Genomic DNA, 26,843 nt, shown 5'->3' with positions numbered 1-26,843 from the left:
AGGGGCAGCATAAGTGAATTTTGGGGGACAGTGGAACAGTTCTTTATCTGGGTGGTGATAGTGGTTATTCAATGCTATGCATTTGTCAAAACTTACAAAACTGTAAATGAGTAAATTTTACTATGTGTAAGTTTTAAAAATCAAAAAGAAACTATAGTAGTCAAGTAGAAATACATTTTCTAAGAGCTTACCTTTTGATGACTAAGAATTTTCCAGAAATTTCTAAGAAGTATGTGTGTTTTCTGTCCCAACAGGTGATGCTATGAGCGAAGAAGACATGCTTCAGGCAGCTGTGACCATGTCTTTAGAAACTGTTAGAAATAATTTCAAAATGGAAGGAAAAAAATAATACCTTTTACAAATCACTTAGATATTTATGCTTTCCAACATTATCCTGTGTGATTACAGCATAGGGTCCATTTTGATAATGTGTCAAAGAGAACAATGTTCACAGAGGAAGTAAGACTTTTAGGTGGTTTGCAAACAAAAAGATGAGAAAGTGGAAACATGTCAGGTGTAGGACTAAATAATGATCCTCCAAATACTAGCCAAAGAGGCATTCAGCAATTAAAAAATTTAAAATAGTTTTCTAAATGTTCCTTTTTCATTTTTGAGTGTGCAATATCTAACATGGCTGAAATTCGGGCATTTTTCTTGGATCTTTTTGCAGACCAACTAATTAGCTCTTGCTTTTTCCATACATTTTGTTTTGTTTTTCTCCCTTCTGTGTAGGTAACTTGGCTCATTTTCATCATCTAATAGTTGTTTCTATTTTTCATTAACCAAATTAACCTTTTAGGTTAAGCGTCTCTTCTCTATATTGATAATAGTAACGGTTCCAGAAGGATGAGCTGTTTCTCTCCATCTGTTATTGTGCTTCTGGGGAGTTTTCTTGTGTTATTGTCTCTGATCACAATTTCTCTGCCACTTAGATTGAATTATTTTTCTACAACTCTTTTAAAAGGTAATAATCTTTCTTGAGGTTTTGCTTTTTAAGTCCCCCACGATGGGATCATTATTTCATGATTCTGGTGCATTCCTAAACTCTGAAATCAGCTCTGCACAAATAGTTAAGAATAAATGAACATTTTTTAAATGTGTGAGCACGTGCTTTCCCAAACGCTTAATGAATGTCCTCTCAGTTATGTCAGAACTTCGCAGCATTGTAACCCTCCTTCCAGCACCTTGTCACTTCCTTTCTTTTCCAATTGAGAAAAACAGGAGAAGCATAGTATGCAAGCCAGTTTCCTTCTGTTATAAGACAACACATAATACCCACCATGAATGTATGATAGACAAATTTGGCCTTCAATTTTAGTAGCAGTTTTATTTTTCTTGTGACTGGAGCTGTCTGTTCTATTTGCAGCCGAGTCATAGAATGTAGGTGGTCTGTTTCTGCTGTACATCTTCTCTCGTAGGTATAGCTTGCCAGAGGTGATCATCTGGAACATGAAAATAATTTACTAACAAAAATATATTTAAATTTATACTGTGATTTAATACTTGCATCATGTTTAAATAGCTTAAGAGTCATAGAAGTCACACAGTACTTAATGGGTCTGTAAATAAGAAAGTCTTTAGTTTTGATAAACATTCTTTAATTGGGATGCACAGAGTTTCTGGCTAGGTCAATACAGTGGTATGATTTTGGTGAAAATTAACCATGTTGCTCTGAAATAGGTGTTTTAGGTTCTGTTATCTACTTTCCATCCCTCATTCTCCACCCCCTTCTGAAGCCCTTTTGAATGTTGAATTGTTCATAAGTTAAAATTTAAGAAGAAATTTCAGCTAACGACTTAAAAAATTAAAGTATGGTATGTTGTCATACTGGTGTGTGGCTGCACACATTTTTATCAGGGAAATTTTTTTGATCTAGGATTTATTGCTAAGTGAAAAGAGATGAGAAAATGCCTTTTATTTATGATTATGATATAGTTTTCTCTTGGATAGAGACAGATTTTTTTAGTTGTTATTTTGTGCCAAATGAAGTCTTCTGAAGTTTCCCTCACATAAAATTAGTTTTCTTATGACAATTGAAAATGTTTCAGAATTATAAAACTTGACAACTGCTAGGGATGTTAGAGTTTAGTACGTTTCCCTAAAGAATTACAAACCAAAATATGCTAGTCATATTTTCCATGAGTATTTGGCCTTTATCTTTTCCCATTGAAAGATTACATTAAACTTTTCATATACTTGAATTGTTAAGCTCTCTAATATAAAAATGAGAAAATGAATATGCATAAGTTTTAATCTTAGAGTTTATAAAGTTTTTATATTACACACCCTTGTTAAAGCCCTTAAGGAAATATGGCATGTTGACCTTCACTTATTAGAGATTTTTTTAAAAGCAGAGCTGAGCACACACTGGATATATTTGAATGTGAAATTTAGTTTGTTGTGAAATTGTTATATTTGGCAGACAGATCCAGAAGCATTAGTAAACTGCCATCCTGTTTGGATTGGCCTAAATTTAACTGAACATTTAGATTCCAACAGTTGGCCAGTATGAAAAGATCCCAATGCTCATAGGTACAGTATCAGAAAATTTAACAGTCATACAAAGCTACAGTTCACACATCAGGAACTGCTGTTTACTGTAAACCTCCTGCAGGAAAGTCAGGAACAATGAAATTCACAATAACTGTCTGCTAACAACTTTATTTGTATAAAGATTTCCATTCTGTTTTACCAATTGGGAACACTTTAATGTTTAATATTTAAACTATTGGTATCATTTTTCTAATGTATAGTTTGTATTACCAAGATAAAACACAGTGGTGATGCTAGTGTTAGAAGTTTAAACAGGCTTTGGAAATGCCACTTTCATATTTTGAGATGTCTTGGATTTAATAAGTAATTTATGTTTTAAAATTCAGAGTACTTAACCTCTGCTCTAAAACCATCAATATACATTTTTTACAGTAATTATCTTAAAAATATTTCAGTACTGTAAATTGCTTTAAGAGGTTGCTGTAGGTAAACTAAGATCTTGGCCAAAAAACTTACAATTCACGGAATATTTAAGAAGGTGCTTTTTTTTCTTTAAAACTTGATTTTTCTTAAGACTTTATTTATGCCAAAGTTAATGAGGAAAAAAGCTCAAAACTAGTTGATAACCATTATAGGCAAAACTACAAGTAGTCCACATTGTTTTATTTAATATTAAGTTGAATAAAGTAAATTTTATTACAGTCAGAGCCTAAATCATATTTTTAATGTCTGCGTATTTGATACTATTTTAAAATAGTATTGGACTGGTGCCAAGATTTACTAAATATCTTAACATTGGCCCATTGGACCTATGCAAATTAGAAAGATTGATTCAGTGCATAAGCAAAATATGATAATAATTGAAATACCTTCTGTTGAAAAGTAAATCTTGAAGTTTTAAATTCGTAAGAGGATTCAATAATTAATATCAATGACTTCCTATTAAGAACTTGATCTGCAGTTGGAGAGGCCTGTGGCCACTACTTTCAAAGTAAATTGTTGTATCTAGGCCCTGATGAGTATGGAGATGTTATAAATGTGATCTTAATTAAGACAATCTAGATCGGATCAACTAATCCTCAGCAGTGTAAACAGTTTTTCATATTTTCAAATAAAAACTTTCCTTCATTCCTTTAAAACCAGCATCTTTTGCTAAAGAACTAGCTTGTATTGCTTTTTGAAGTCTTACACATAACAAAAATATTTTTGTTCCGTTTTGCTTTCTCGAATGAAAATTATTAACATGGTTAGTTAATTCTTGAATTTTGATTTTTTAATTTGAAGAAAACCGTTGCTATTTTTTTTTCCAGAATGGTCTGGCATTTTAAGAATTAATGCTGTAGTAACATCACTTCTAAGTTTACAGCAATTGGCATGTTTAATAATAGTGCTATCGATAAATATTTTAAGACTGTGGACTCATAGACAAGGAGAGGAAAGCAATAGTGAAATATATGTAGAAATTCCTGATCAATTTAGGAAACACTTCAGTTGTCTCTTGCATAGTTCAAAGGTGAACGTTTCCAGGAATTTTTTTAGTGCTTTTTTTTTTTTTTTGGAAAGAGGAAAACATACATTTGAATTTGATCATCTAATTTCTACAACACTGGACTATTAGGAAAAACTTTTTAAAAATTACTGTTCTGTATAAACTATTTGAAATTCAAGTACAAAAACCATCTGAAATGAAAAGCATTGTCTTTTGATCAATTTAGGAAACACTTCAGTTGTCTCTTGCATAGTTCAAAGGTGAACGTTTCCAGGAATTTTTTTAGTGCTTTTTTTTTTTTTTGGAAAGAGGAAAACATACATTTGAATTTGATCATCTAATTTCTACAACACTGGACTATTAGGAAAAACTTTTTAAAAATTACTGTTCTGTATAAACTATTTGAAATTCAAGTACAAAAACCATCTGAAATGAAAAGCATTGTCTTTTGATCAATTTAGGAAACACTTCAGTTGTCTCTTGCATAGTTCAAAGGTGAACGTTTCCAGGAATTTTTTTAGTGCTTTTTTTTTTTTTTGGAAAGAGGAAAACATACATTTGAATTTGATCATCTAATTTCTACAACACTGGACTATTAGGAAAAACTTTTTAAAAATTACTGTTCTGTATAAACTATTTGAAATTCAAGTACAAAAACCATCTGAAATGAAAAGCATTGTCTTTTGGCCATGACACAAGTGCACTGTGACAGTGCCGTTTGCTCAGGACTCGACTCTGCAGCCCTTCTGTGTGTGCCCCTCTGAGTTGTGCTGTTTTTATACACACAGGCCTTCCTGTCTGGTCTGTAGAAAAGCCGGGCTTCCAAAGCACTGTTGAACACTGAGGATTCTGTTGTTAATGTGGATGTTTGATGAGTTGTATTTTAAGTATAAAAGATTATTAAATAAAGATAATGTTTGCTTTTTTATTTTTGTTTTTATTTGTGTTTAGTATTAATTCATAGCCTCGCCATTCAGAGTTTGGTTGGAGAACCAGAAGCATCTTCAGAAATGCAGTTTCAGACCATAATGAGAAGCTGTGTTTTTAGCAGGATCCCTAGGGTTTTTACGTGCAGAGTGAAGTTGGAGAAGCATTGTTTTATGGACTGTGATGATGAGTAAAGCAGGTCAGAGAACCCAGTGATGCTGTGTGCCAGCGAATGTTTGCCAAAGGGCCCATTATTACTTGATCTGATCTTGTCTAAGGGAAGCTAAGTATCCCACATTTTTATTTGAAATTAATTTTTAAATGTTGGCTCAAGTATTTTTTAACCTTGAGGGCCGGACCACATTAGTAACAATTTTTAAGAGTGCTTGGTGTTTCCTCATTTTATCCAACTCTGGACACCAGAATCTGACTAATAATTGGAATCCAGGAATCTACCTGGGCTGACCGTTGCATATAGAACTCTCAAATTTTATAACAAGGGTTGTGTATCCATTTTAGCTTTAATTAGGGTGGGGCACTTCATAGCATGGTGCTTAGAAGGCCCAATTCATTGAATTTGGATACCACCGAATGATCTCAACAGTCATCTGTGGGCCTTAGGAAACATAAGTTGATTCGAACACCCATTTGACATGTTTGTTAAAAACTTTATCTTTTATAAAAGGGAATTTGGGGGTTTGTCCTTACCCTGAAGATTGCATATTTTAGGACGCTTTTAACCAATTTTGTACCTGTGCCATCAAATGCTCATTTTGCAAGTAATTTTATAGGTTCATTTTGTCAGTAATTTGCATCCAGGTGACCTCTTCAGTCTGTACTCTTGACGTTTCTCCTTTATACAATGTGGTCCTAACACCTCCTTACAAGACTTTAGATAAACCAGGCCCTCTCCCACCTCCAGGCATTCTGTCACACTCCTCACTTGCCTCTTTTTCTTTGCCTTTCAAGATCCTTGTCCCTAGGTTAATTGGTTATCCCCTGCTATAAGGACTCTCAGCTGGACTACCACCATTTGTTGCATCCTGTTCTCTCCTAGACTGTTCCAGTTCTTATGTCAGGAACCCCAGCCACCCTTTGTCTTCTGGGCTGCTAGAGAAAAACAATTCCTATGTCATCCACTCGCTCACTCAACAAAACAATTTGAGCACCTGCCATGTGCCAGGCATGGTCCTGAGAGCCTGGAAACAGCCATGAATAAGATAGTCTGCTCTCATGGGGTTTGCATTCTAGTTGGCTGTTAGGTAGAGGAAACATTTAAATTAACGAACATGACTTCATAACAATGGTAAGAGCTATGCTTGTTCTGTGAGATAGACAATAAAACAGGATAATGTGATGGAATGTGACCGGGAGGGAGGGCTGCTTCAGTTTGGGTTCAAGAAAGGTCTCCGCAGAGGTGGCAAACATCTGAAAAGTGATGAGGCAGTCATGCAAAGGTATGGTGCCATGATACCTGCCTGAGGAAACAGCAAGCATGGCTCTGACATGGGGGTTGGTGGCTTGTTTCTGAGGAACAGAGAAGTCCGAAGAGGCTAGGTGGTAGTGAACAAAAGATAAAATTAGGATGTAGGCAAAATCTTAATCGTGAGGTTTTCTAAATATAGATTGTATTTATATTTTATTACACCAAGCACTGTGGCTCCACTTTCTAGAATATTACTAAGCCTTTAAAAAAAATCTTTTAAAAGGCTCATTAACTACATCTTCCACCAAAGAGCATGCCAGTGCCCACCTTAAGCAACCCCCAAAAAACTGGCTAATGTTTAACACTAAAGATATTGTTTAACCTATCTCAGGTGAGAATTTTAGTCAAGGCTCCCAACTACTCACTTGTGCATTTTTGTTTTCTTCCTGTTAAATCTATGCAATTATTTTCACTATCAGACAACTACGGTTCAGTTTTGAAACCTTAGTATCTTATTTTGTTAATCCACATGAACTATAGCAAATAATATCTAGAGCTCTCCTAGTTACACCCCTTTTGTCTTTCTCAGCCACTTTTACTCCAGGACATCATCTCACGTACAATCATGTGCAATAACATCTTAGCTGTTCACTTGGCCTTCAACCTCTCTGTTTTTGAGTCCAGCTTTCCCAAAGGTGCTTAGCCCTATCACTCCAATTACCTTTAAGTGAAACTTCATGACTGTAGACATGTTATTACAGAGAATAATGTGTAAATATTGGGAAAAAATGCCAAATTATTATTTGCTGAAATGACTGTATGCCTAGACAACCCAAGTAAATTAACTGAAACACTACTAAACTAATAAGGGCGGTCAGTAAGTCAATCAGATCCATAATACACAAAAACTCAATAGGTTTTTTTTTTTTTTTTTTGGTATATCGGCAATAACCTGTTAGAAAATGCGATGAAAAAATACCAAGACCAATAACATCTAATCCTTGGAGTGCCAAAGAGGTACTAGGTTCCAAGCGGACTGTAGAATGGCCCTTTTATTAACGTTCCCATTCTACAAATGAGAAACTGATGCAAAGAGAGGTTAAGTAGCCTACCCAAGGTCATACAGCTAAGTGAAAGACCCAGGCTGTCAGACCTAGGAGTGTGTACATCTAACTCCTGGGCAATGATGCCTTTCAAATGAACACATGGAAAATGTTTAGTAAACACTTTCAGAACGAGATGCAAATTTTCTTTTAAATTCATTCAGATTTCAGGAAGAGCTGCTATTGTCTGGTGCCATCAGATTCCAACTACTAGAGGCATTTCCAAAAGTTCCATTCTCAGTGCAATCCTTGGTACCAGAATGCAATCTCGGGTAGTGAATAAAAGAGAAAAATACCAGAATATTTAGTGCTGTGCTTAAGAGACCTGCAGACCTATCTTATTTATCAAAGCACAAAATGCAGTGTCCTCCCTGGCCAGGTATGTGTGTCCTAGTACCACTGCAGCAATAGTTTGTGAGTCATGTAGCTTTTCTTCCTTTAGAGAGGAAAGCAAACATGGCGGGACACTGGTGTATGCACGCACTAATTTGTGTAACAGGACTGGGAAGGGTCAGAATTTGCACAGCAAGTGCCACCAACGCCGTAGGAGAGTTTACATTAGAACAGCAATTTTTCTATGGTAAGTTGCCATGATGTCCTCTAAAGAGTTGTTTGGGGGAAAGGTGGTCTGTGTTAATTCATGAGTTAAATAGGCTTCATGAATAAAGCTCTTCGTATATTAAGGAAGGCAGAGTTTAAACAGTGAGCTGAAAAATCACCAGAGAAAACTTCTACTACAGAAGATAATCCATGTAAGTGTGTTTCCCTCTTGGACACTTGAATTTGCAACCCATCCTTCCTGTGCATCCTCAGCTCCTACCGTAGCGACCAGCACAGCGCAGCCCTTGACAGGTTGTCAAATAATCGATACAGTAAAGTGTAATAAGTTATGTAAAGAAGCGGTGGAGCGACCCCCTCCAAGACCCCTCACACCGCTGTCTTCACGGGTGTAGTCAGAATTAAAACTCAAGTTCCAACAACACAGAGTCCACGGGGTTCCTGGGCCACGTCAGCTTCGGGGGCGTAGCCACCGAGGATCGGTTCTGCCTGAAACACAAACTGCTGCCGGCAGACAGGGCCGCGTCGCCGTGGATTTCTTCAGGTATTCCCCGCGCGGCCAAAGCAGGAGGGCTACGTGGAGCCTACCCCTTGACCTTAGCCCGAGGCTGCGGCCGCCGCCTACCGCTCTCAGTCCTCCGCGATCCCACGCTCCCTTGCGCCAGGGACACGTCCGTCAGCTCCGCAGGGCCCTTCTACACCACCGCGGCGCCTCTCTATGGTCCATTGCCGCGTTCGACTGGGTGTCATGGCGGCCGGCGTCGAGTTGGCAGGAGTTACCTGCAGAACTGGGGGAAGTCACTAAAGCAGAGGAAGAAGTGGCCCAACCAAGAAGTGGCTTAACCCAGACAGTTGCAAGTCGTGGGAATGACCAGAGGCCCCGTGGAGGTGACTGTGTCACAGAAGCCGGGCCCCTGGTAAAGTCCCAGGCCAGGCCTCTGTGTTTCTGGGCAGAGTCGGGCCCTTGGTGGGAGCCGCCCCCCCCCCCCCGCGCGAAGCCGGCGTTGCATAGGAACCCCACATTGTGTTATAGAATCCAGAGTGTTCTGCTTTGCACTAGTCTCGCGAAGGCAGCCGTTCGAGGACATCTGGCGGGATCGTCCGACGACGCTGGACGTTTTTCTCGGAGCGGATCAGGTTGTTCTCTAACCTGCAGCGATGTCGTCCTGGCTTGGGGGCCTCGGCTCCGGCTTGGGCCACTCCCTGGGTCAAGTTGGGGGCAGCCTGGCTTCCCTCACTGGCCAGATTTCAAACTTTACAAAGGATATGTTGATGGAGGGCACGGAGGAAGTGGAAGGTAACAGCTGGAGCGATGGGAGGGAGGGATTTTCTGGGACCCTGGGAGCGTCCGTTTGGTCCCAACTTCCATCCGTCAGGAGACGTGGACGGGTCGCAGAAGTGACACTCCGCCCCTTTTTCTTTACACTCCTTTTGCCTCTTCACCTGTGTAGTCTGATGAAGAGACCACTGGAGTCTGGGAGAAGAGTTCTGGTTCTCCTCCCTTTAAATGCTCTGGGTATCTCAGAGCAGAGTGAAACTTCTGTGTTGAGTAGAGTTTATTTTTGTTTGGTTCATCCACGCCCACGGCTTACTTCGTCCTTGATTTGGGGGGCGGAACTGATTTTGATCCTCTTCCTTTCTACTGACAGTTTAAAAAAAATAATTTGTGTATGACACATAGTCACTTTGTAGTTGTTTTCCTCGATTTTTGTAACAGTTGGAGTAACTCAAAGTATTTAGTAATGTTTTCTCTGTCTGACTTTAATGTAGTTAGTGAAACACGGCTGTTTTTACTATTTATATTTTTGTTTATTCTGGTGACGCAACGTTCCAGCTGAAATTTTTTTTTTTTTGGTACCTAATTGCCCAACCCCCGCCCCCCACCTCCATATTTAGATAGTAGAACAAGAAAGATACTCTAGTCTTTGTGTATCCTTAGCAACCTTCACTCACTTTTTAAGTCCTCATGTTTACTATGAATAGTGAGTGACCCAGAATTCCATGGTAATCGATGGTTAATTACTATTTTGATTTCCTGATATTTCTTTCAGCAAATAGTATTTAGATCAAAAGCGTTCTTTAATTTAAATCTAGGTCGGCCTCCAGAGAGAGAATGGGATGGTCTTTTGGATGAGAGTAGTTACTTTGACAATTTTATTTCTTATACATTAATAAATTAGCATTCTCATTTAATTTTTTAAATCCTAGTTGAATTGAGCCTTCATGTTTATTTGGTTGAAATAAAGATAGCTTGATAAAAAAAATAGTATTTATATTTAGAATTTCTGTTGGGTCTATTTAGAGGAGAGGAAAATTGGAGAATGTCCAAGTGCATTTTACTGCTTGGGGTACCTCTTTGGTGGGAGGTGCATCAGGTGGGGCAGGTTGGATGGGAGTGAAAGGGATTCTTTCCGTGTTCAGGAAATGGTCATGTGACCTTGAGGGCAGTTGGAAGCAGAGAAGGGTTGGATAACATGGGAAGTGACTCGTTTCTCATTATATCCTACATAGGGGGAAACAGTTGGCAATTCCTTTGACCCTAAGCCAGAAAATATGCATCTCCCCAACCTGGATGTCTTGCAGGCTTAAAGTGGAATTCATTTTGTTTTTCCCACCAAATGTGCTCCCATATTTTCGGTCTTAACTGTTTCACCATATACCCAGTTTCCTAGAGTAAATATCTTTGTCACCTTTATTTTGCCTCTTACTCATCTCCTATTTCCAGTTGTTCACCAAATTTTGTTCATCCTGTGCTAGAATTGTTTCTTATATTTGTCCTTTCCTTTATTAATTCCGTTTCTTTAGTTCAGATCCCCATTATCTTTCCCATGCACTATTTCTCTTTCACATCCTATCACCCATTTCTCCTTACTCCATTCCATTTTCTGTTGTGTTGCTAGTTACTTTTCTAAAAACAAATGTGCTTTAAAAATTCTTGACACTATTGCTTCCTGAATAAAATCCAAACCTCTTAGTTTTGGGATACCAGAAACCTGTCTTGTCTGGGTTCAGCCTACCTTTTCCAGTCTTACCTCTTGTTCCCTCCCCTTCTCTTTGAGTGCCATACTTATGCACATTGACATACACGTGCATGCTTGCACCCAGAGCTTCTGCCACAGGGCACATTGTGAGGTACCTACATACAGCTTCAAGCCTCTGCATGGAAAGCCCTTCTTTTTCTACTTCCTCTTCTGCCCTTCTTTGCCTGGAAAAGAATTTTTTCTGTACATCTCTGCTCACATGTCAGGTACTTGGTGAAACTATTCTCACTCTATGGCAGGTTGAGTTGATTGCAAGTGATCTCTGTCCTAACAGAACTTTGTGACTCTCACACAGTACTTAACCATGTTGAGTTATACTTTATCGCTTTCCTTGATACCTAGGGTGGGAACTGTATTTTATTTTTCCTTATATTACCAGTACGTGGCATCTTTCTTGGTACATAGTAGATGCTCAGTAAAAATTTTGCTGAGTGATTAAAAATCTGTAAAGTTGCTTAATGCTTTAGTTTTCTCTTTGTATTAAAATAGGACTTGCTTAACACCTAGTTTATTGGTTTTGTAAATCATTTCAAAATAGGGTCAGAGTACAGTTCATTTATTCATTCAATAAGTATTTATTGAGTATCTACCATGTCAGCAGTGAACAAGCTCCAAAATAACACTGTTAAGACAGCTTGAAAATCATCCATATTTACAATATCAGAGTTGCTTTTCTACTGAACAGTTCTAATTTATTCAAAGTTAGGAGGATGGGCTTTTAAATCCAGCATGGATTGAAATTCCACTTCTGTGCATTACAAATTGTGGAATCTGTGGCAAATTATTAAATACTTAACCTCTAACAAGCAGAATTTCTTTATCTGTTAAATAGGGATAATCATCTCTACCATGAGGTTGAGAGGATTAAATGAAATCCTGAGAATGAAATGCCTAGCATTGTGCCTAGCAAATCGTAAGCATTAGTAAACAATAGCTGTTATTTTTATTTTCCCTTATTGAGAAAAAATTCTTTGATCTGTATAACATCTCTCCTTCATTTTTGAAAAGGCCAGGATTTTGAGGTGAGCAGTGCGAGAGGGAGGTCTGCATTTAAACTTTATTTTTTTTTTAATCCCTCTCTGAAACAATTGCTGCTTCTACAGTTATCTTCCTAAACAGAATAGATTATAATTTGTTCTCTTCTGAGTTGCAATTAGACAGTCCTGTCAGTTTCAAGTAAGATGCATAAACAGTCACAGAAGCAACCCCATCTAGTGATTTTTAAAGCAAGAGTGAGTTTGTTATTATTTTTTATTGGATGCCACTTGTATTGTCTTTTGATTTAAACTAATTTAGAGAAGTTATTTTTATAGTGTTAAAGTGCTATGCATAATGAAAAATACTAATACTTAGAAAAAAAATCTAACTGTGGATGATTTTCTGGCGGCAACAATGGTGCTATTTTGACACTGCTGGCTGCAGTCCCCTCTTAAATGAAAAGTGTTCAAAACCAGATTGAGCTATTTCCATTTTAAATAAATTGTGTCTGTGTTACTTGAAATAAGTGTCCTCTTAATGTATATTCATTCTTTGTTCATAGGTCATTAATTATTTGATAGTATTGGGAGCAGAAGTTAGAAATAAGGCCTTAAACCCAAGTCGTATAAATTTTATCTAAAATTATACTAAGTCATCAAAGATTTAATTTGTAAAACTTAAATTTTCATAACAAAAATTTAATGAATACTTAACAAGGGGTAAAAGTAGATGTCCTAGAGTGTAGAAGATGGGCAAAAAGAATGACTTATGTGACAATAAAGAACATTTGTGACAGTAGAAAATTATGATAAAAATTAAGTGGTATTTGTTTTCTGAATTTGTACTCAGATTGGCATGCCATTCTGTTTAAAGCTCAGTGAAATGTATTTTCTTTAAAATGCTTTTTTACTAGTGTATATGATATTAATCATATATTCAGTATATGCTGTTTCTTTTGTAGCAGAATTACCTAATTCTAGGAGAAAGGAAATTGAAGCCATTCATTCAGTCTTAAGATCAGAGGTAAGGAAAATTATTGAACTTAGACTTTTCTTTTTTGAAGCCATGAAAGTTAGTCACACTTTTATTTCAGTCCTCTCTTTTTAATGCACTGTTTACCACTTTTTATCTCTTCTTCTTTAATTTTTTTTAAGCACTGTCTTTAGATGAATATATTTACATGTTACTGCACTTTGATATTTAATATTCCATCTTTGCTTCTATATGCTGGAAGGAGGAAAACCGCCAAATGTAGAAATACTAGTGGCAACAACTTATCATTATTAAGGATTTACTATGTTCTAATTACAGTAGAACATTTCAGTTTAATGTGAAAATGCAATTCTGTTTAATCTAGAGCATTTTAATCCCCTAACATTAAAAAGTGTGATATTTGTATACCAAGAGGTTAATATAGGAATAGCAAATTAATTTTATCATGTTTTTCACTATTAGTCAGTGCCTCATGGTGACTAGCTGTGGACATTGTACTTAATAGGGATGAGGCAAACTTGGAAAGGGTTCAAAGGAAAGCCGTAAAAGAAATGAAAGGATTTAAAGTGGGATCTATTGTAAAGCACTAGACACTCAACTAGTCAGCCTTTGTATAAGAGCAGCGAGGGAACACTTAATAGCAAAAGATACTCTTAGAGAACTGTGTTAAGCAAGTTTTCCTCTCTGTTGAGCCCATAAAAAATTTGAATTTAAATGTAAGAAAATATTTACCGACATCAAGCATTTTTCATTTCTGATCTGGATTACCAAGGTGAGATTGTGGAATTTGAAAGTAGAGGGACCTCTCAAGAGTAACTGCAGTAGAACATGGCAATATGGTGGCACTTAAGAGACTTAGCTTAATTATCTAATAAGTAGGTGCTGAGCGACAGATGAACTCAATCGCTTCTCTCTTTGTAAGGCCGAGATAGGAAATTGTTCCTATAGTCCCTAAAGAAATCCTAAAGAAATACAGGCCCACTGAGAAAATTAAATGGCACGGATGTGTGTAGTGGCATTAATTGAGGTAAATTCTCCAGTGTACATTGCAGGGGAGGAGCTGGGGAGTACATAGTGTTAACCTGCCTAATGAGTGCTCTGTTTTGAGCTTGAGAAGGGAGACAGAACTTTTCTGTCTCTCTGTTGATCTCAATTCTAATCTCTCCTAGTGTTATCATTGACTATATGGCAAGTATGACTCTAGCGTTTAGAAATATATATTTTTAGTATGACATATCCCCAAATGAAAGCCAGCTTCCTCATTTGGTGCTTATTCAAAGTAGTGTGAGCTTCTTAAGTACTAGAGAAAAACGAGACTATTGGACTTTGCAAGGGCTTTATTTTCTAAGATTTTGACTGTACATGATTCTTGCCTTATGTCAGTATGTAACCATTTCATACCTTACCCCTTGTGTGATTGTACAATAAGAATAGATGAAGATATAATTGAAGCCATCAGGAAACTTACCATATAAAATTCTATTTAGAAAGTTTTTGTATAGCTAGAGGACAGTGTGTTTTCCAGAGGAAATTAGATTTACTTATAGATGTTAATATTTGAAGCTGGTTCAGTTAGTTAGATTTCTTCAGTTGCAAGTAACAGCAACTAACCTACTAGACTAATTGAAACCTTGTATGCCAAGAAAAATAGTCGTCTCATTTACCATCTGGATCCAATGGACTCTTAGTTTTTAATATTAAATCATTTTACAGGTAATTTATAGAAGTAAAAATAAAGTGATAGTGAGAAACTATTAGAAATTTTAATAAAAACTCATATAAGAAATCCAAATTTTTATTCTATATGTTTCTGGTTTTGAAAACATACTCAAAATAAGCAGTGTTTTTTAAATGCAATTAACTGCTTATTTATTAACTCTTACACATGAACTGGGATGTATCTTATCTTGTAAATACTGATTTCAGGTTCATTTACATCTCTAAATAGATTTTAGCTTATCGCTACTTCTGGTTCTTGACTTACGTATTAAAATCAGTACTTTTGAAAACTTTGATGGCTCATGATTTTGTTGAAGAGACAGTGGCTGTTGTCTTTGCTTCTTTGCTAAGAAGGACGAAAAGTCATAAATATCAGTCATTATAGATCGTTAGGACTACTCAAAGCATTTTTTATTCTTGGATTTATAAATACCACTTAAAGTGATCAATCCACTGAATTTTTTCGTTTTTATGTCATCTGTTTCCTCCCAGTCAGCTTTGTGTTCACATCTGCCTTCAGCATTTTTCCATGTATGAACTACATCAAGAAAATGTTGGCATACAAATATCATATATAGTGAAAGAATACATATCCATTTAGCAAAGTGTGGAATGGTTTAGGTCCTTGTCAAAAAATATTGTGAGATAATATCTTTTCATATTGAATGACTAACTTGATGAGAACACCCTATTTCCTCTTTGTTATTAGAAATGTATTGTGATATTTGTATTCAGACAAATACTCATCAATTCTTGAGTTGGAAAAAACTCATCTAGAGTATTGTTTTTTGAAGTCTTGTCTGAGACTTTGCTTCTGACTCAGTTTCACCATAACCGTTAGGTCGGAGTGCTGTTTCTGTCTCTCTGCATTTATCTCTTTAGTTGTCTAATAAACTATGAAATATTTTCTTCTGTTGTCTTCTCTTTGAAAAATGAAAATTCTGAATTTTCAGCTGTGTTCAACGAAAGCAAAAAAACAAAACAAACAAAAAAACTACAAGATATCTGCAGTTTGCCTTTTCCTTTTTAAAAAATGATGCAATACTTTGGGCAGTGCAGGCAGAAAGCTGATCATTTCACTATTGCATCATTCTTCTAGGTGATTCTGCCAGTCTTTCGTTTTCTTATTATTTAAGTATTTTTTAGCATAGTTGGGAATAATTGGTGAATAATGATAAAATAATTCTTAGAATGATAAAAATAAAACATTTCAAGATATAAAAAACACAAGATCTTACTGTTGAGTTGTACACTTGAAACTTACTGGATTTCGTTAACCAGTGTCACCATAATAAAAAAAAAAGTCACACACACACAAGATCAGTATGATCCCATGATTGTTCTTAGACTTATAAAAGGGCCCAATGTACCCTATGGAAATTGCAAGATAAAATGAGTTTTATTCTGTTAAAAAAAAATGAGTAAATTTTCTCTTGTTTGGAAGACTTCTAAGAAAGGAGAAAAATCATAAACACCAGTCATTATAGATAGTTAGGACTACTCAAAAAAGAAACTCAAGAGCTAAAATCGGTTCCATTAGACCTTGATGGTAAAACAGGAGTTAAGCAGGATGGACTAATTTAAGGCTATGAGGGTCTCATGTATTACAAGGGCAGAAATTATAGCCAGTCTTTAGGAAGGGGCTGCAGCCAGAACTGGAGGCTATCTCTCTCTCTTCTTTTTGTTTCTGTGTGTGTGTGTGTGTGTGTGTGTGTGCGCGCGTGTGTGCGTGTGCGCGTGTGCGTGTGTGCGTGTGCGCGCGCTTTCAGACAAGCGCTCTCTGCTTTGTATTCCATATAATAGAAAATGGCCACTGACAGCTCCTGGTTACTGATCAGCCACATGAATAGAATCTGTCCTTCGTGTGCTTTATCTTTCTCTCATATGGCTAGGGAGATGAGGAAAGAACCAATTAGGTATTGGCCAAATTGCAAGTCTGAGCTCTAGTTATTAATCAGAGTAAACAAATAGCCTTAGGTATTCTTATGTGAAAAAGCCCTGAGTAGACTTTTATGACTAGGTTCTGATGTGACTATATTGTGTTTTTTCAACTATGTGTGGTGTCTTTCATGTTAACAGCTCAAAAGTAACCAATAGAAGATAATTAGTTGTGTGACCTCAGGTCCTATTTCTTATTAATATTTTTTCAAGGTAGCCAAAGTCTATGTTAGATTTTTGGAGTCTATACTTCCAAACTAGGATTTATGTATTTTGCAATTTTTTCTTTAGTTTGCTCCATTGATTTTCTCTGGAAATTCATATAATCTCCTTGGATCATAATTTTCACATCTCTCAATGTAAGAAATTCCTAGAATTTAAGAAGAAAACAGATGACACTCACAAAGTGAAAGTCCTCACCTTCTAGCAGGAGCTTTTTCACCATCAATGTCCTTATTTTCAGCTATCATTGTTAAACTGTGTAGATATATTAGTAGAATTCTTAGTAAATTATTATCTGTAATAATTTATAAATAACTCTTTGAAGAAAGTTTTAGTGTCCATTTCTCTTGCTCCATTATGTACTTAATCATTCAAATGTCAAAGAATGATAGGTTAAGATAATATTTTGTACATAAAATTTAAGTAATTTTTTCCATATATGCCAGCATCTTAAAGGACCGTGAATCTAGATTCATTGAATTATTCTTAGAATATTTTGTGTACGTTTAACTAGCTTTTCAAACTGAGTGGCTTTCAAGTTGGACTTTTCAGAGGTGCCTCAGGAGCCTGGGGTTTTATGAGGCTTTGGCCTCCCACCTGTACTTTAGCCAGAAGTCTTTTTAAAAAACATTTCTTTTAAAAAGTTCTGTTTGGGGAGAAAACAAAGTTCAAACATGTAATCTAGTTTATTAATTTACGAGACACTTATTGTCTATTATATGTTAGACACTGGTGTACAAAGATGGGGGAAATGTTGATCAATGGCTTTTTCTTAGCAGAAAGTCAAACTAAAGATTTTTTTTTCCTACTTTGGTTCAGAATTACACATAATCTCTATATACATCCTTATTGCACTTATAACTTTAATTGAAAGTATATTTTAAAGGCCAGAATTCTGTCAGCCCTATATTTTACATCTCTTTATACGAAGCAATATGTTTTTCATAATGTCATGCATATAGCTGTCACTAACATGTTTTACTTTTTAGGTTTTTTTTGTTGAAAATACCTTTTTCTTTGCTTCTAGAATGAGAGACTTAAAAAACTTTGTTTTGATCTGGAAGAGAAGCATGAAGCTTCAGAGCTTCAAATAAAGCAGCAGTCTACAAGTTATCGAAATCAATTACAGCAGAAAGAGGTAAATGTTATCAGTTATTTCATACCTATTTCACTGTAAGGTACTTAGGAAGTGTTTAAGAGTTATAATATAAATCAAGCTATATTTAGATCCATAAGAATATTGAAAGAGTGTTGAAGTTAATAATTCCCAGCTCGGTTTGATATCATTAACAAGAACTCTGTAAGCTTTTTTATTACATTTACATTAACATTACCTTTGTGGAGTTGAGTTTTTGCTTTCCAAAAGAAAAGCATATAAGAAAAGTCCTTGTATAAAATATTTTTAGATATCTGTTCCTTATAATTTCTAATTTTATGAAACTTAATTTCTCATCTATTTACCTAAAATTGTTTTAAATCAGTGCGATCATTGCTAATGACATATCTTTTTTAATGGTTTTAACTCTAAGTGTAATAAATGCTATATTGGCATTTACTTGATTTTCCATGGAAAAAGAGAATATGAAGTATTTTATACTGTGCTATTAATATTTTCCCTTTAGTTTGATAGAAATAGTTATTTGAAATTGGCTTATTTTTTCTTTGTAGTGCTCGTAATAGATATTAGATAATTTAACCAGCGTTATCATAAATCTTTAAAATATAGACTATGTCTCCATGTTTCATGAGAACTCATGAATTCTCTTTAGTGTTCAGTACATAACTGGAATTCAGTAAATACTTCTATTTAATTGAACCATTTCCTTTTTTATTATGCAGATCATTTGGATGTTCTTTATTTTGTTGATTAAATGTTCATTTGTATCATAAGTTTATATTTGGGTTTTTAAATTTAGATGTACTGATTTCTCTTTCCTTTAGTGACATATGATGAAAAATTAAACTACATCGATGATAAATATAAACATTTAAAAGAAGAGCTTAAATTTCCAATCTTTTGGGAATTGATTTCATAAAATAGAATAAAAATGAATTACTACAAATATAAAATGAATATAAAAAAGGAAAATTACAAGTTCAAATTAAAGTTAAAAGCCCACTTTTTTTTTTTAAAGCTCAACAGCTTACTCTGTCATATTGCTTTAAAAGTCTTTAAGCCTGTAAGTCTTTCAATTTCTGTGCTTATCTTTTCCTGGACTGTAGCAGACATACATGGCATCAGTCCACAGACCACACTTGGAGCAGCATTGACTTAATAGATGTTACAATAGAGCAGTAGTTCCTACCCAGGGGTTTACAGCTGAATCATGAGTGACACTTTTAAAAAATACAGATGCTTATGTCATCCAGGAGATTCTGGTTTAGCGTACTAGGAAGGGGCCCTGGTCTTGGTGTTTTTTGAAAACTCCATAGATGATTCTGATGCTTATATCCTAGTTGAAAACACTACTTTAGAAAACTTTGGCATTTTATTTCTACTTAACTATTGATATTAGAGGGCAGATTAAGCATTCATGTTTAGAAATGTCTCTTTGTTATTAGATCTTGCACTTTTAACTCTTTGATTTGATATAACTGTTGTATAATGAGAACTTTCTTTGTATTATAGCTACATTTGAAAACAATTTTGGATTTCAGTACTTTTTACTAGAATGAAAGATAATATATAAAAATACTTTAGCAGAATCTTTGGATCTGCTATTTTTTAATCTATTTGTTGATCTCTTTGTGATGTTCATATTCCCTAAAGATGCAATTTGCCTCATATCATTAATGGGAAAATGAATGAAATTATGAATGAATTATGAATTATGAAAAATGAATGAATTATGCACTACTATAAATCTCCATTAGAGAAGGGGCTCTGATATAAAAACCCTGTTTGTTATGACATCTGACATAGTTATGTTTGGTTTTTGTCTGTCTAATTGCTTGATATTACATATGTAGAAATACCGTTACTTGTTAGCTGTCTTGTCAGTATCAGATTTTCCTCAGTTGTGGTAAAGTGTCTTCTGGACTAGTTTAAGTATTTTACAGAAAGCTTATTTTAGTTCTCTGTAGCTTACCTTTATGTTTTGAATAATCTCTCCCTCGGAATGGCCCTGGCATTCTGGTTAAGTCTTGTTTTCATAATTTCTTTTGGACAACGACTTGATATTGCTAGCCTTCAGTCACAGCTCTGCTCAGGGTTTCAGGATTTTTATACTGTTCTCTCCCTTAGTAGAATCAAATTTTCACTGCCCCCTCTTTGCCAAGGCAAAAGCCAAGGTCTCTTTCAAGACATGATTTCCTTCTAAGACTCATGGGCTAATAACCACAGGCTTCCTGTGTTATCTTATCTGAGAAGATTGGATTAATAAATCAAAGCATTCTTTCACCTGAGTTGTACAGACCACTACAAGGTTACTCCTAACTCATGATGTATTTTAAGCTTAAATCCAGCCCTAATCAATTACATAAGACTCTTCCAACAGATATTCAAAGGAAACTTTCCAGTACATAGACTGACACAGCTTTTATACTCTCACCGTTTGAGGTTCGTGACGGTCACAAACAGAACCCTAAGAAATTGCCTGTCCTATCTGGTATATAGAAGATAGTAAACCCATGTTTAACTGAGGAATTCATTACTTTAATAAATTACATGAGTGAAATTCTGATCTTCATACTATTGAAAAACATTGTCTATGCTTTAACTGTTGTAATTATATTTGCTTTTTAAATAAAAATATTATGATTGGGATGTTACAAAAGACTTGGATTCAGTTGAGAGAGTACCATCATGAGATAATCTTAAATTATTATGACTTTTAACATTATGCATCTATAATATGGTTATTTTATTTATAATATGGTTATTTTAAAGTACCTTCTTTAAAATATGGATTATAACTATATAGGTAGAAATCAGCCATCTTAAAGCAAGACAGATTGCACTACAGGACCAGTTGCTGAAGCTGCAGTCAGCTGCTCAGTCAGTAAATTCAGGAGTTGGTGGTGTGCCAACAACCACTGCATCATCTTCATTCAGTTACGGTGTCAGTCATCATGCTTCAGCTTTCCACGACGATGACATGGACTTTGGTGACATAATTTCTTCACAACAAGAAATAAACAGATTGTCAAATGAAGTTTCAAGACTTGAATCTGAAGTTGGCCATTGGAGGCATATTGCTCAAGTAGGTAAAATTTTAATGAGTTTTTGAAAACTATGGTGAAAATACTGATGCTGTGTATAGATCTTTTGGTATCAGAGAGAACCCAGGACTAGGAAATTGAAACCTGTATTCTAATTCTGCCAGTAACTTTCTAAGTGATCTTAGTTAGGTCATCGTTCTCTCTCAGCCTGTTTCCCCTTCTGTACAATGTATGGAAGAAATTTTCAAAGAAATTTAAAGCAACAGAACCATGTTTTAAAATAAAATAGAAAGTTTCTAGCCCAGGGCTTAAAAGAGATAAAAATGAAATTGCTATGGTTGAACCGGCACCTTTTCCCTGGCGTTCCTGAGGCTTCACTGCTGGATGTCGTCTGAGGTTCCTGTTTGCATTAGTTATAAGTAAAATGAAAATCTAGCAATTGGTATTATAATTTGTTAAACTATTTTGTGGTGTTTCTTGGGCACTAGAAATTAAATCCTTGCTTTTTTGCGCCTCTAAACTTTCTTCCAAGGAATGCTTTTTTGTCTTACATGTATCAGATTTTATATAAACTACTAAGGTTGTTGATAGACATGAGACCCAAATTAAACTGGAACATTATTAATGTAGATTTAATTTCACCAATGTAGAGAAAAATAAAATATATAAGTAAAGTGGTTATTTTCTATCTTTTTTGTGTGTGTAATCTAATTGTGTAAAGGAGAAATCCCATTTAAAATGATCTCCTTGCTTCCCAAGTTGTAGACATTCCTAATAACCAAAATAAATCTAGAGAGAATGATCTATTTGACCATCTCACCTCTAAAAAGTAGTAGTTCTTAAATTTTGTGTGTGTTCAAGCATAACCTGGAGAACTTGACCTGCTGTGGAATCCATGTCCTCCCTCGAGATATTAGGATTTGGTCATCTGCTTTTGGGTGTTGGAAGCTCTACAGCTTTCAAGCAAAGACGCCAGGTGGTTCTCATAACACGAGGAATACATTTTAGGAAACATTGCTTAGGGCAAGATTTCACAGGAAAGAGAGAGATTTTTGGTATGTTTACTTCAGCAAATCTTAAATGCCTACTATATGACAGACCTATACTGGGATATAAAGGTGAAAAAGGCATAATTAGGACCTTTCAAGGAACTTATCTAGCAAGACATAATAAAAGTTAATGTTTATATTTGTATTATATTTTACAAGATGTTTCCATATATACTACCCCAATATATACTACATTATCCTTAATAACTATGTGAGATATTTATTCTGTTTTGCAGATGAGCAAAAGTAAAAGTTTGTAGGTAATACAGCCGTTGTCATAGTAAGTTGTGATTCAGATATCTTTTGATTCCAAATCCTGTGTTCTTTTCATTATACTGTGTTCCTTTCATCCAGAGAGTAGCTTTCAGTTCCTTAACACTATAGTAAATGATAGGAAAGGTAAATGAACAACATACAACTTTAAAGGAGTAGAGAAGAATCCCAAAGTTCTTTTATTTACTTGTCAAACCAAAAGTTAGTCTATATTGGGGTAGAAACCTGGGTAAAATCATTTTAAGAAGATTTTTACAGTTATTATTAGCTTTAATATTTGGTAACTTTTCATTTTAGAAATTATCTTTTAGGAAGCTGCTTGATTATCATCAAATTTACATTTTGTTAAGTAAGTAAAATATACTCTGGTATTTTTCTTATTTTGTAAAAATGTTGTCTCCCTAATTAGTTAACGTACTTTGAATGGTATCTTTTATTTATTGTGTGTTATTTACTATTGGACTACATTTCTTAAAAGTGCTTGACATTCTTTAATCAGAATTTGTCTGGGAAATGCCCCTTTTTTGAAAAGTATCTTTTAATAAAGTCAGTCTGCAGCTTTCTCTTTTATAAGAAAATGTAATTTTCTAATTCTGTTTTTCTGATCTAGACTTCTAAAGCACAGGGATCAGATAGCTCTGATCAAAGTGAAATCTGCAAACTACAAAATATCATTAAGGTAAGGCAGATTGCTGAAACAATGGTGATTATACATTTAAATTTTGCTTATAAAAATTATAAGCCTAAATTAATAAAAGGCTCAGTTGTAAAAATAATTAGATTATGATTTTCATTTTTTACTGTTTTGTATCTTCTTTATTTTTTATGACGAGTACACTATGTAAAAATATTCCTTTGCAAAATCATTTGTTTTTGAACATATGTTTATTACATAGTTTATGTTTTGTAAGTGTCTGTTTTCCAGTGCTATCTCATAAAATGGTCTTTATTAAAAGAGAATTCCAAGGTTGCTGAAATTTCAAGGTTTAGGGTTAAAGGATATTGACAAAAGTAAAATGCTAATATTACTTACTATAAATAATTTTCTCTTAAGAATGGTAATTTGCTAGTTTGTGTCAATTATTTCCTTCAAGAAAAGTCTTAATTACATATACTTATCATGGCAAGGAATTGTTTTTAGTTTGTAAATTATTGTCAGATATAGAACTTTTAGTTTTGGGTTTTGTTATTATTACACAGTACTGGTATGGGTGGGTTCCTGACACTGTCTGTGTGTGGATCCTGGCTCTGCTATTTATTTACAAGGTGTGTTACTTTGGGCAATTTACTTAACCTTTACAGACTTCTGTTTTTTCATCAGTAAGGTAGATATCATTATAATACCTCCTTTGTAGGATTGTTTTGTAGTTTAAATGTAAAGTTCCTTGCCAAGTATTGCCACATACGTGTATAGGATTAAAGCATAACTTCACTTGTGTTCTCATGAACTAAAAGCTAATTTATAGATTAAGATTCTTGGTCACAAGCAACAAAAACCACCTCTGGCTAGGCGAAGCAAAGGATTTACTGGAAGGATCAAGGGTAGTTTGTTCACAGGATTGAAGGAAGAGTTGAGCATTTTGGCCTCAGCTAAGACAGGAATGGGAACATCATCAGGAACCCAATATCAGGACATAGGGGACAGACTCTTCAGGGTGCAGCTATCATAATGCTGCTGGTCCAACCAATGTCCCCAACTCAGCTCAAGACCTACCTTCCTAGAAGAGAGATGGGTGGTCTCAACTTGGGGATCAAGGTAGCTTGATTGACAGTTGGGGAGTCCCATCAAGGCTGTTGGAAGGAAGGACGGAGGGAGAGGACAGGGTAATGGGACAGCAGATACTGATTGGCCAGAAGGTTGACACTGATGTTGGTGGAATATGTCTAAGGAAAAGAGATATTTTTGCTAACTTCTTTTTGTTTTTTCTTGGTGGTGTTCCCTTATTAAAAGTAGAAAAATTGTTTTTAAGTCCCAAGAAAGTAAAGGGTAGAGTCTCAGAATTATCCAAATTTTGGGCCCGTGTTTAAATTCTTTTCAGCCTTAGCATGTTCAGAGAATTACTTTTAATAATACAGACTTTTGGGCAACAATGAAATAGCTTAGATAGATTCATTGATTATAAATACGGTTAACTTTGTTTTCATTTTTTAAGGAACTTAAACAGAACCGAAGTCAGGAAATTGATAATCATCAACATGAAATGTCAGTGTTGCAGAATGCACACCAACAGAAATTGACAGAAATAACTCGTCGGCATCGAGAAGAATTAAGTGACTATGAAGAACGAATTGAAGAACTGGAAAATCTGTTACAACAAGGTTATTAATTTCATTAATGTAACATATTAGGTGACATAATTAAATGACAAACATAGCATTGTAAGATCAGGACACTGATGTAAACTTGGGCAAAGTTCTAAAAAATGGGTAAATGACTAGTTTTGCTAATCTGCCAGAAGTTTGCACTGGGGTCAAGATTCCGCAAAAACGGAAAGGTCCTTTTGCTTTTGTAATAAATGGTTATAATACAGAGACCTTTTTTTTGAATCGTTAGGTATATTTTCACTTTCTTTCAAACTCAAAGACATGAGCTTTTTAGTATTTGATTCAAATCATAGCTTTCCTTGATTATTTATTTTAAAATGCTTTGTCTATTGTAGTAATTTAACTTTTTTTTAAAGTTAAATTTTTTAGAGCACTTTTAGGTTTATAACAAAATCGAGAAGGAGGTACAGAGATTTCCCTTATATCCTCTGCCCTCCCTGCTACACTGACTCATCATTGTCACCCAAAATCCATAGGCTTCGCTCTTGGTGTTGTGCATTCAGTGGATTCGGACAAATGTGTAATGACACATTTCTATCATTATGTTATACAGAGTATTTTCACGGCCTTGAAAGTCCTCTGTGCTCTGCCTGTTCATCCCCCTCATTACCTCCTGCAAACACTCATCTTTTTATTGCCACCATAGTTTTGCCTTTTCCAGAATTGTCATTATGGTTTGAATCATACAGTATGTAGCCTTTTCAGATTGGCTTCTTTCACTCATTCATGTGCATTTAAGTTTCCTCCATATCGTTTCATGGCTTAATAGCTCATTTCTTTTTAGCACTGAGTAAATTCCATTGTCTGGATATAGTACAGTTTATTAATGCATTCACCTACTGAAGTACATTGTGATTGCTTCCAGATTTTGGCAATTATGAGTAAAGCTGCTATAAACATCTGTGTTTGGGTTTTTCTGTGGATATAACTTTTTAGCTCTTTTGAGTAAATACCAAGGAGTATGATTGCTAGATTGTACGATAAGAGTATGTGTAGTTTGGGAAGAAATCACTCATCTGTCTTCCAAAATGGCTCCACCGTTCTGCGTTCCCACCAGCAACAAGTGAGAGTTCCTGCTGCTCCACATCCTCACCAGCATTTACTGTTATCAGTGATCTGGATTTGGGCCTTTCTATTAGGACTTTTGTGTTATCTTGTTTTTAACTTTTCTTTTTAGACCTTTTGAGTTCTGAAGCCTATGAAATCTCTTAGTTGTGTGTAGATAACTTTTGATACTTGATATTTATTGTCCTTGATTTTATGTTTACATTTTAGGTGGCTCAGGAATTGCAGTAACTGATCATTCTAAAATCCATGAGATGCAAAAAACTATTGAGAGTCTACAAACTGAAAAAATAGAGTCTACAAAAAAAATTGAAGAACTTGAGGATAAAATAAAAGACATAAGTAAAAAATTATCCTCTGCAGAAAATGACAGAGATGTTTTGAGGAAGGAACAGGAACGAGTAAATGTAGAAAACAGGCAAATAATTAAAGAATGTGAAAGCTTGAAACTGGAATGTACCAAATTGCAAAGTGACACTGTGACAGAAAAGGAAAGAATTCATCCACAGAGTACATCAGTAGAAGAAGAAGTGTTCAGACTACAACAAGCACTGTCTGGTATAAAATGTTTGGAACTTATTTCTGATTGGTGTTTCATTGCATACTATTTGTTTTTAGAGACAACTAGAACTTTGCGGAAATGGAATATTCATGGAAATGGCTATGTGGAATTTGAATAGAATTATTGGTTTATGTTCAGTGCTATAATAGATCACACATGGGTATTTCCTTCTAAAAAGTATTAAGTGTTTTCTGGGTGTCTCTCAACATCCTTTTCTCATCCTTTAAGTATTTACATGGAACTCATTGATTTAGGAGGCCATGTTTATTTCTGAGAAATGTTTATATAGACATTTGTTGGGAAGAGAAATGGGTCTATTTCTGTTAATCTATACAGAACCAAATATTTTCTATAACTCAGTAGGGCCCAGATACTCCAATGGAGGAATGCAGCCTACTTTTTTCAAAATTCTCTGTTACTCTTTGAAATGACCCCCTGTATCTAAGCAGTCCTGAGAATGATAAGAGCCATAAGTCTTCCACCGTTTTCCATGCTCGAGATGATATTTAATTCCCAGAGCA

The 26,843-nt window shown here is 35.2% G+C and overlaps 2 protein-coding genes across 10 annotated transcripts in view; both read left to right on the top strand.

Moving 5' to 3' along the window:
* Window positions 1-1,827, top strand: part of ATXN3 (ataxin 3) — a 30,091-nt gene extending 28,264 nt beyond the window's left edge. For all 7 annotated transcript variants that reach the window (XM_023538359.1, XM_023538356.1, XM_011373156.2 and 4 more), the window contains one exon: window positions 255-1,827. In XM_023538359.1, the coding sequence (XP_023394127.1) occupies window positions 255-349 (95 nt within the window). In that variant the 3' untranslated portion in view covers window positions 350-1,827. The remainder of the gene's footprint in view (window positions 1-254) is intronic.
* Window positions 1,828-8,574: 6,747 nt separating this feature from the next.
* The window catches only part of TRIP11 (thyroid hormone receptor interactor 11), a 68,436-nt gene continuing 50,167 nt past the window's right edge, over window positions 8,575-26,843 (top strand). Inside the window, exons 1-8 of one of the 3 annotated variants that reach the window (XM_023538355.1) lie at window positions 8,575-8,913; window positions 9,030-9,293; window positions 12,977-13,038; window positions 17,915-18,025; window positions 20,811-21,089; window positions 22,981-23,049; window positions 24,524-24,689; window positions 25,971-26,318. In XM_023538355.1, the coding sequence (XP_023394123.1) occupies window positions 9,155-9,293; window positions 12,977-13,038; window positions 17,915-18,025; window positions 20,811-21,089; window positions 22,981-23,049; window positions 24,524-24,689; window positions 25,971-26,318 (1,174 nt within the window). In that variant the 5' untranslated portion in view covers window positions 8,575-8,913; window positions 9,030-9,154. Of the gene's footprint in view, window positions 9,294-12,976; window positions 13,039-17,914; window positions 18,026-20,810; window positions 21,090-22,980; window positions 23,050-24,523; window positions 24,690-25,970; window positions 26,319-26,843 lie in introns of all 3 variants that reach the window. The other 2 variants (XM_011373154.2, XM_011373153.2) reach the window with 2 other exon arrangements.

Source organism: Pteropus vampyrus, unplaced genomic scaffold (genome assembly GCF_000151845.1).
Source record: "Pteropus vampyrus isolate Shadow unplaced genomic scaffold, Pvam_2.0 Scaffold219, whole genome shotgun sequence".
Taxonomy (NCBI): Eukaryota; Metazoa; Chordata; class Mammalia; order Chiroptera; family Pteropodidae; genus Pteropus; species Pteropus vampyrus.
The sequence above is the reverse complement of the archived record's forward strand: the minus strand, read 5'-3'. Positions and strand labels throughout refer to the sequence as shown.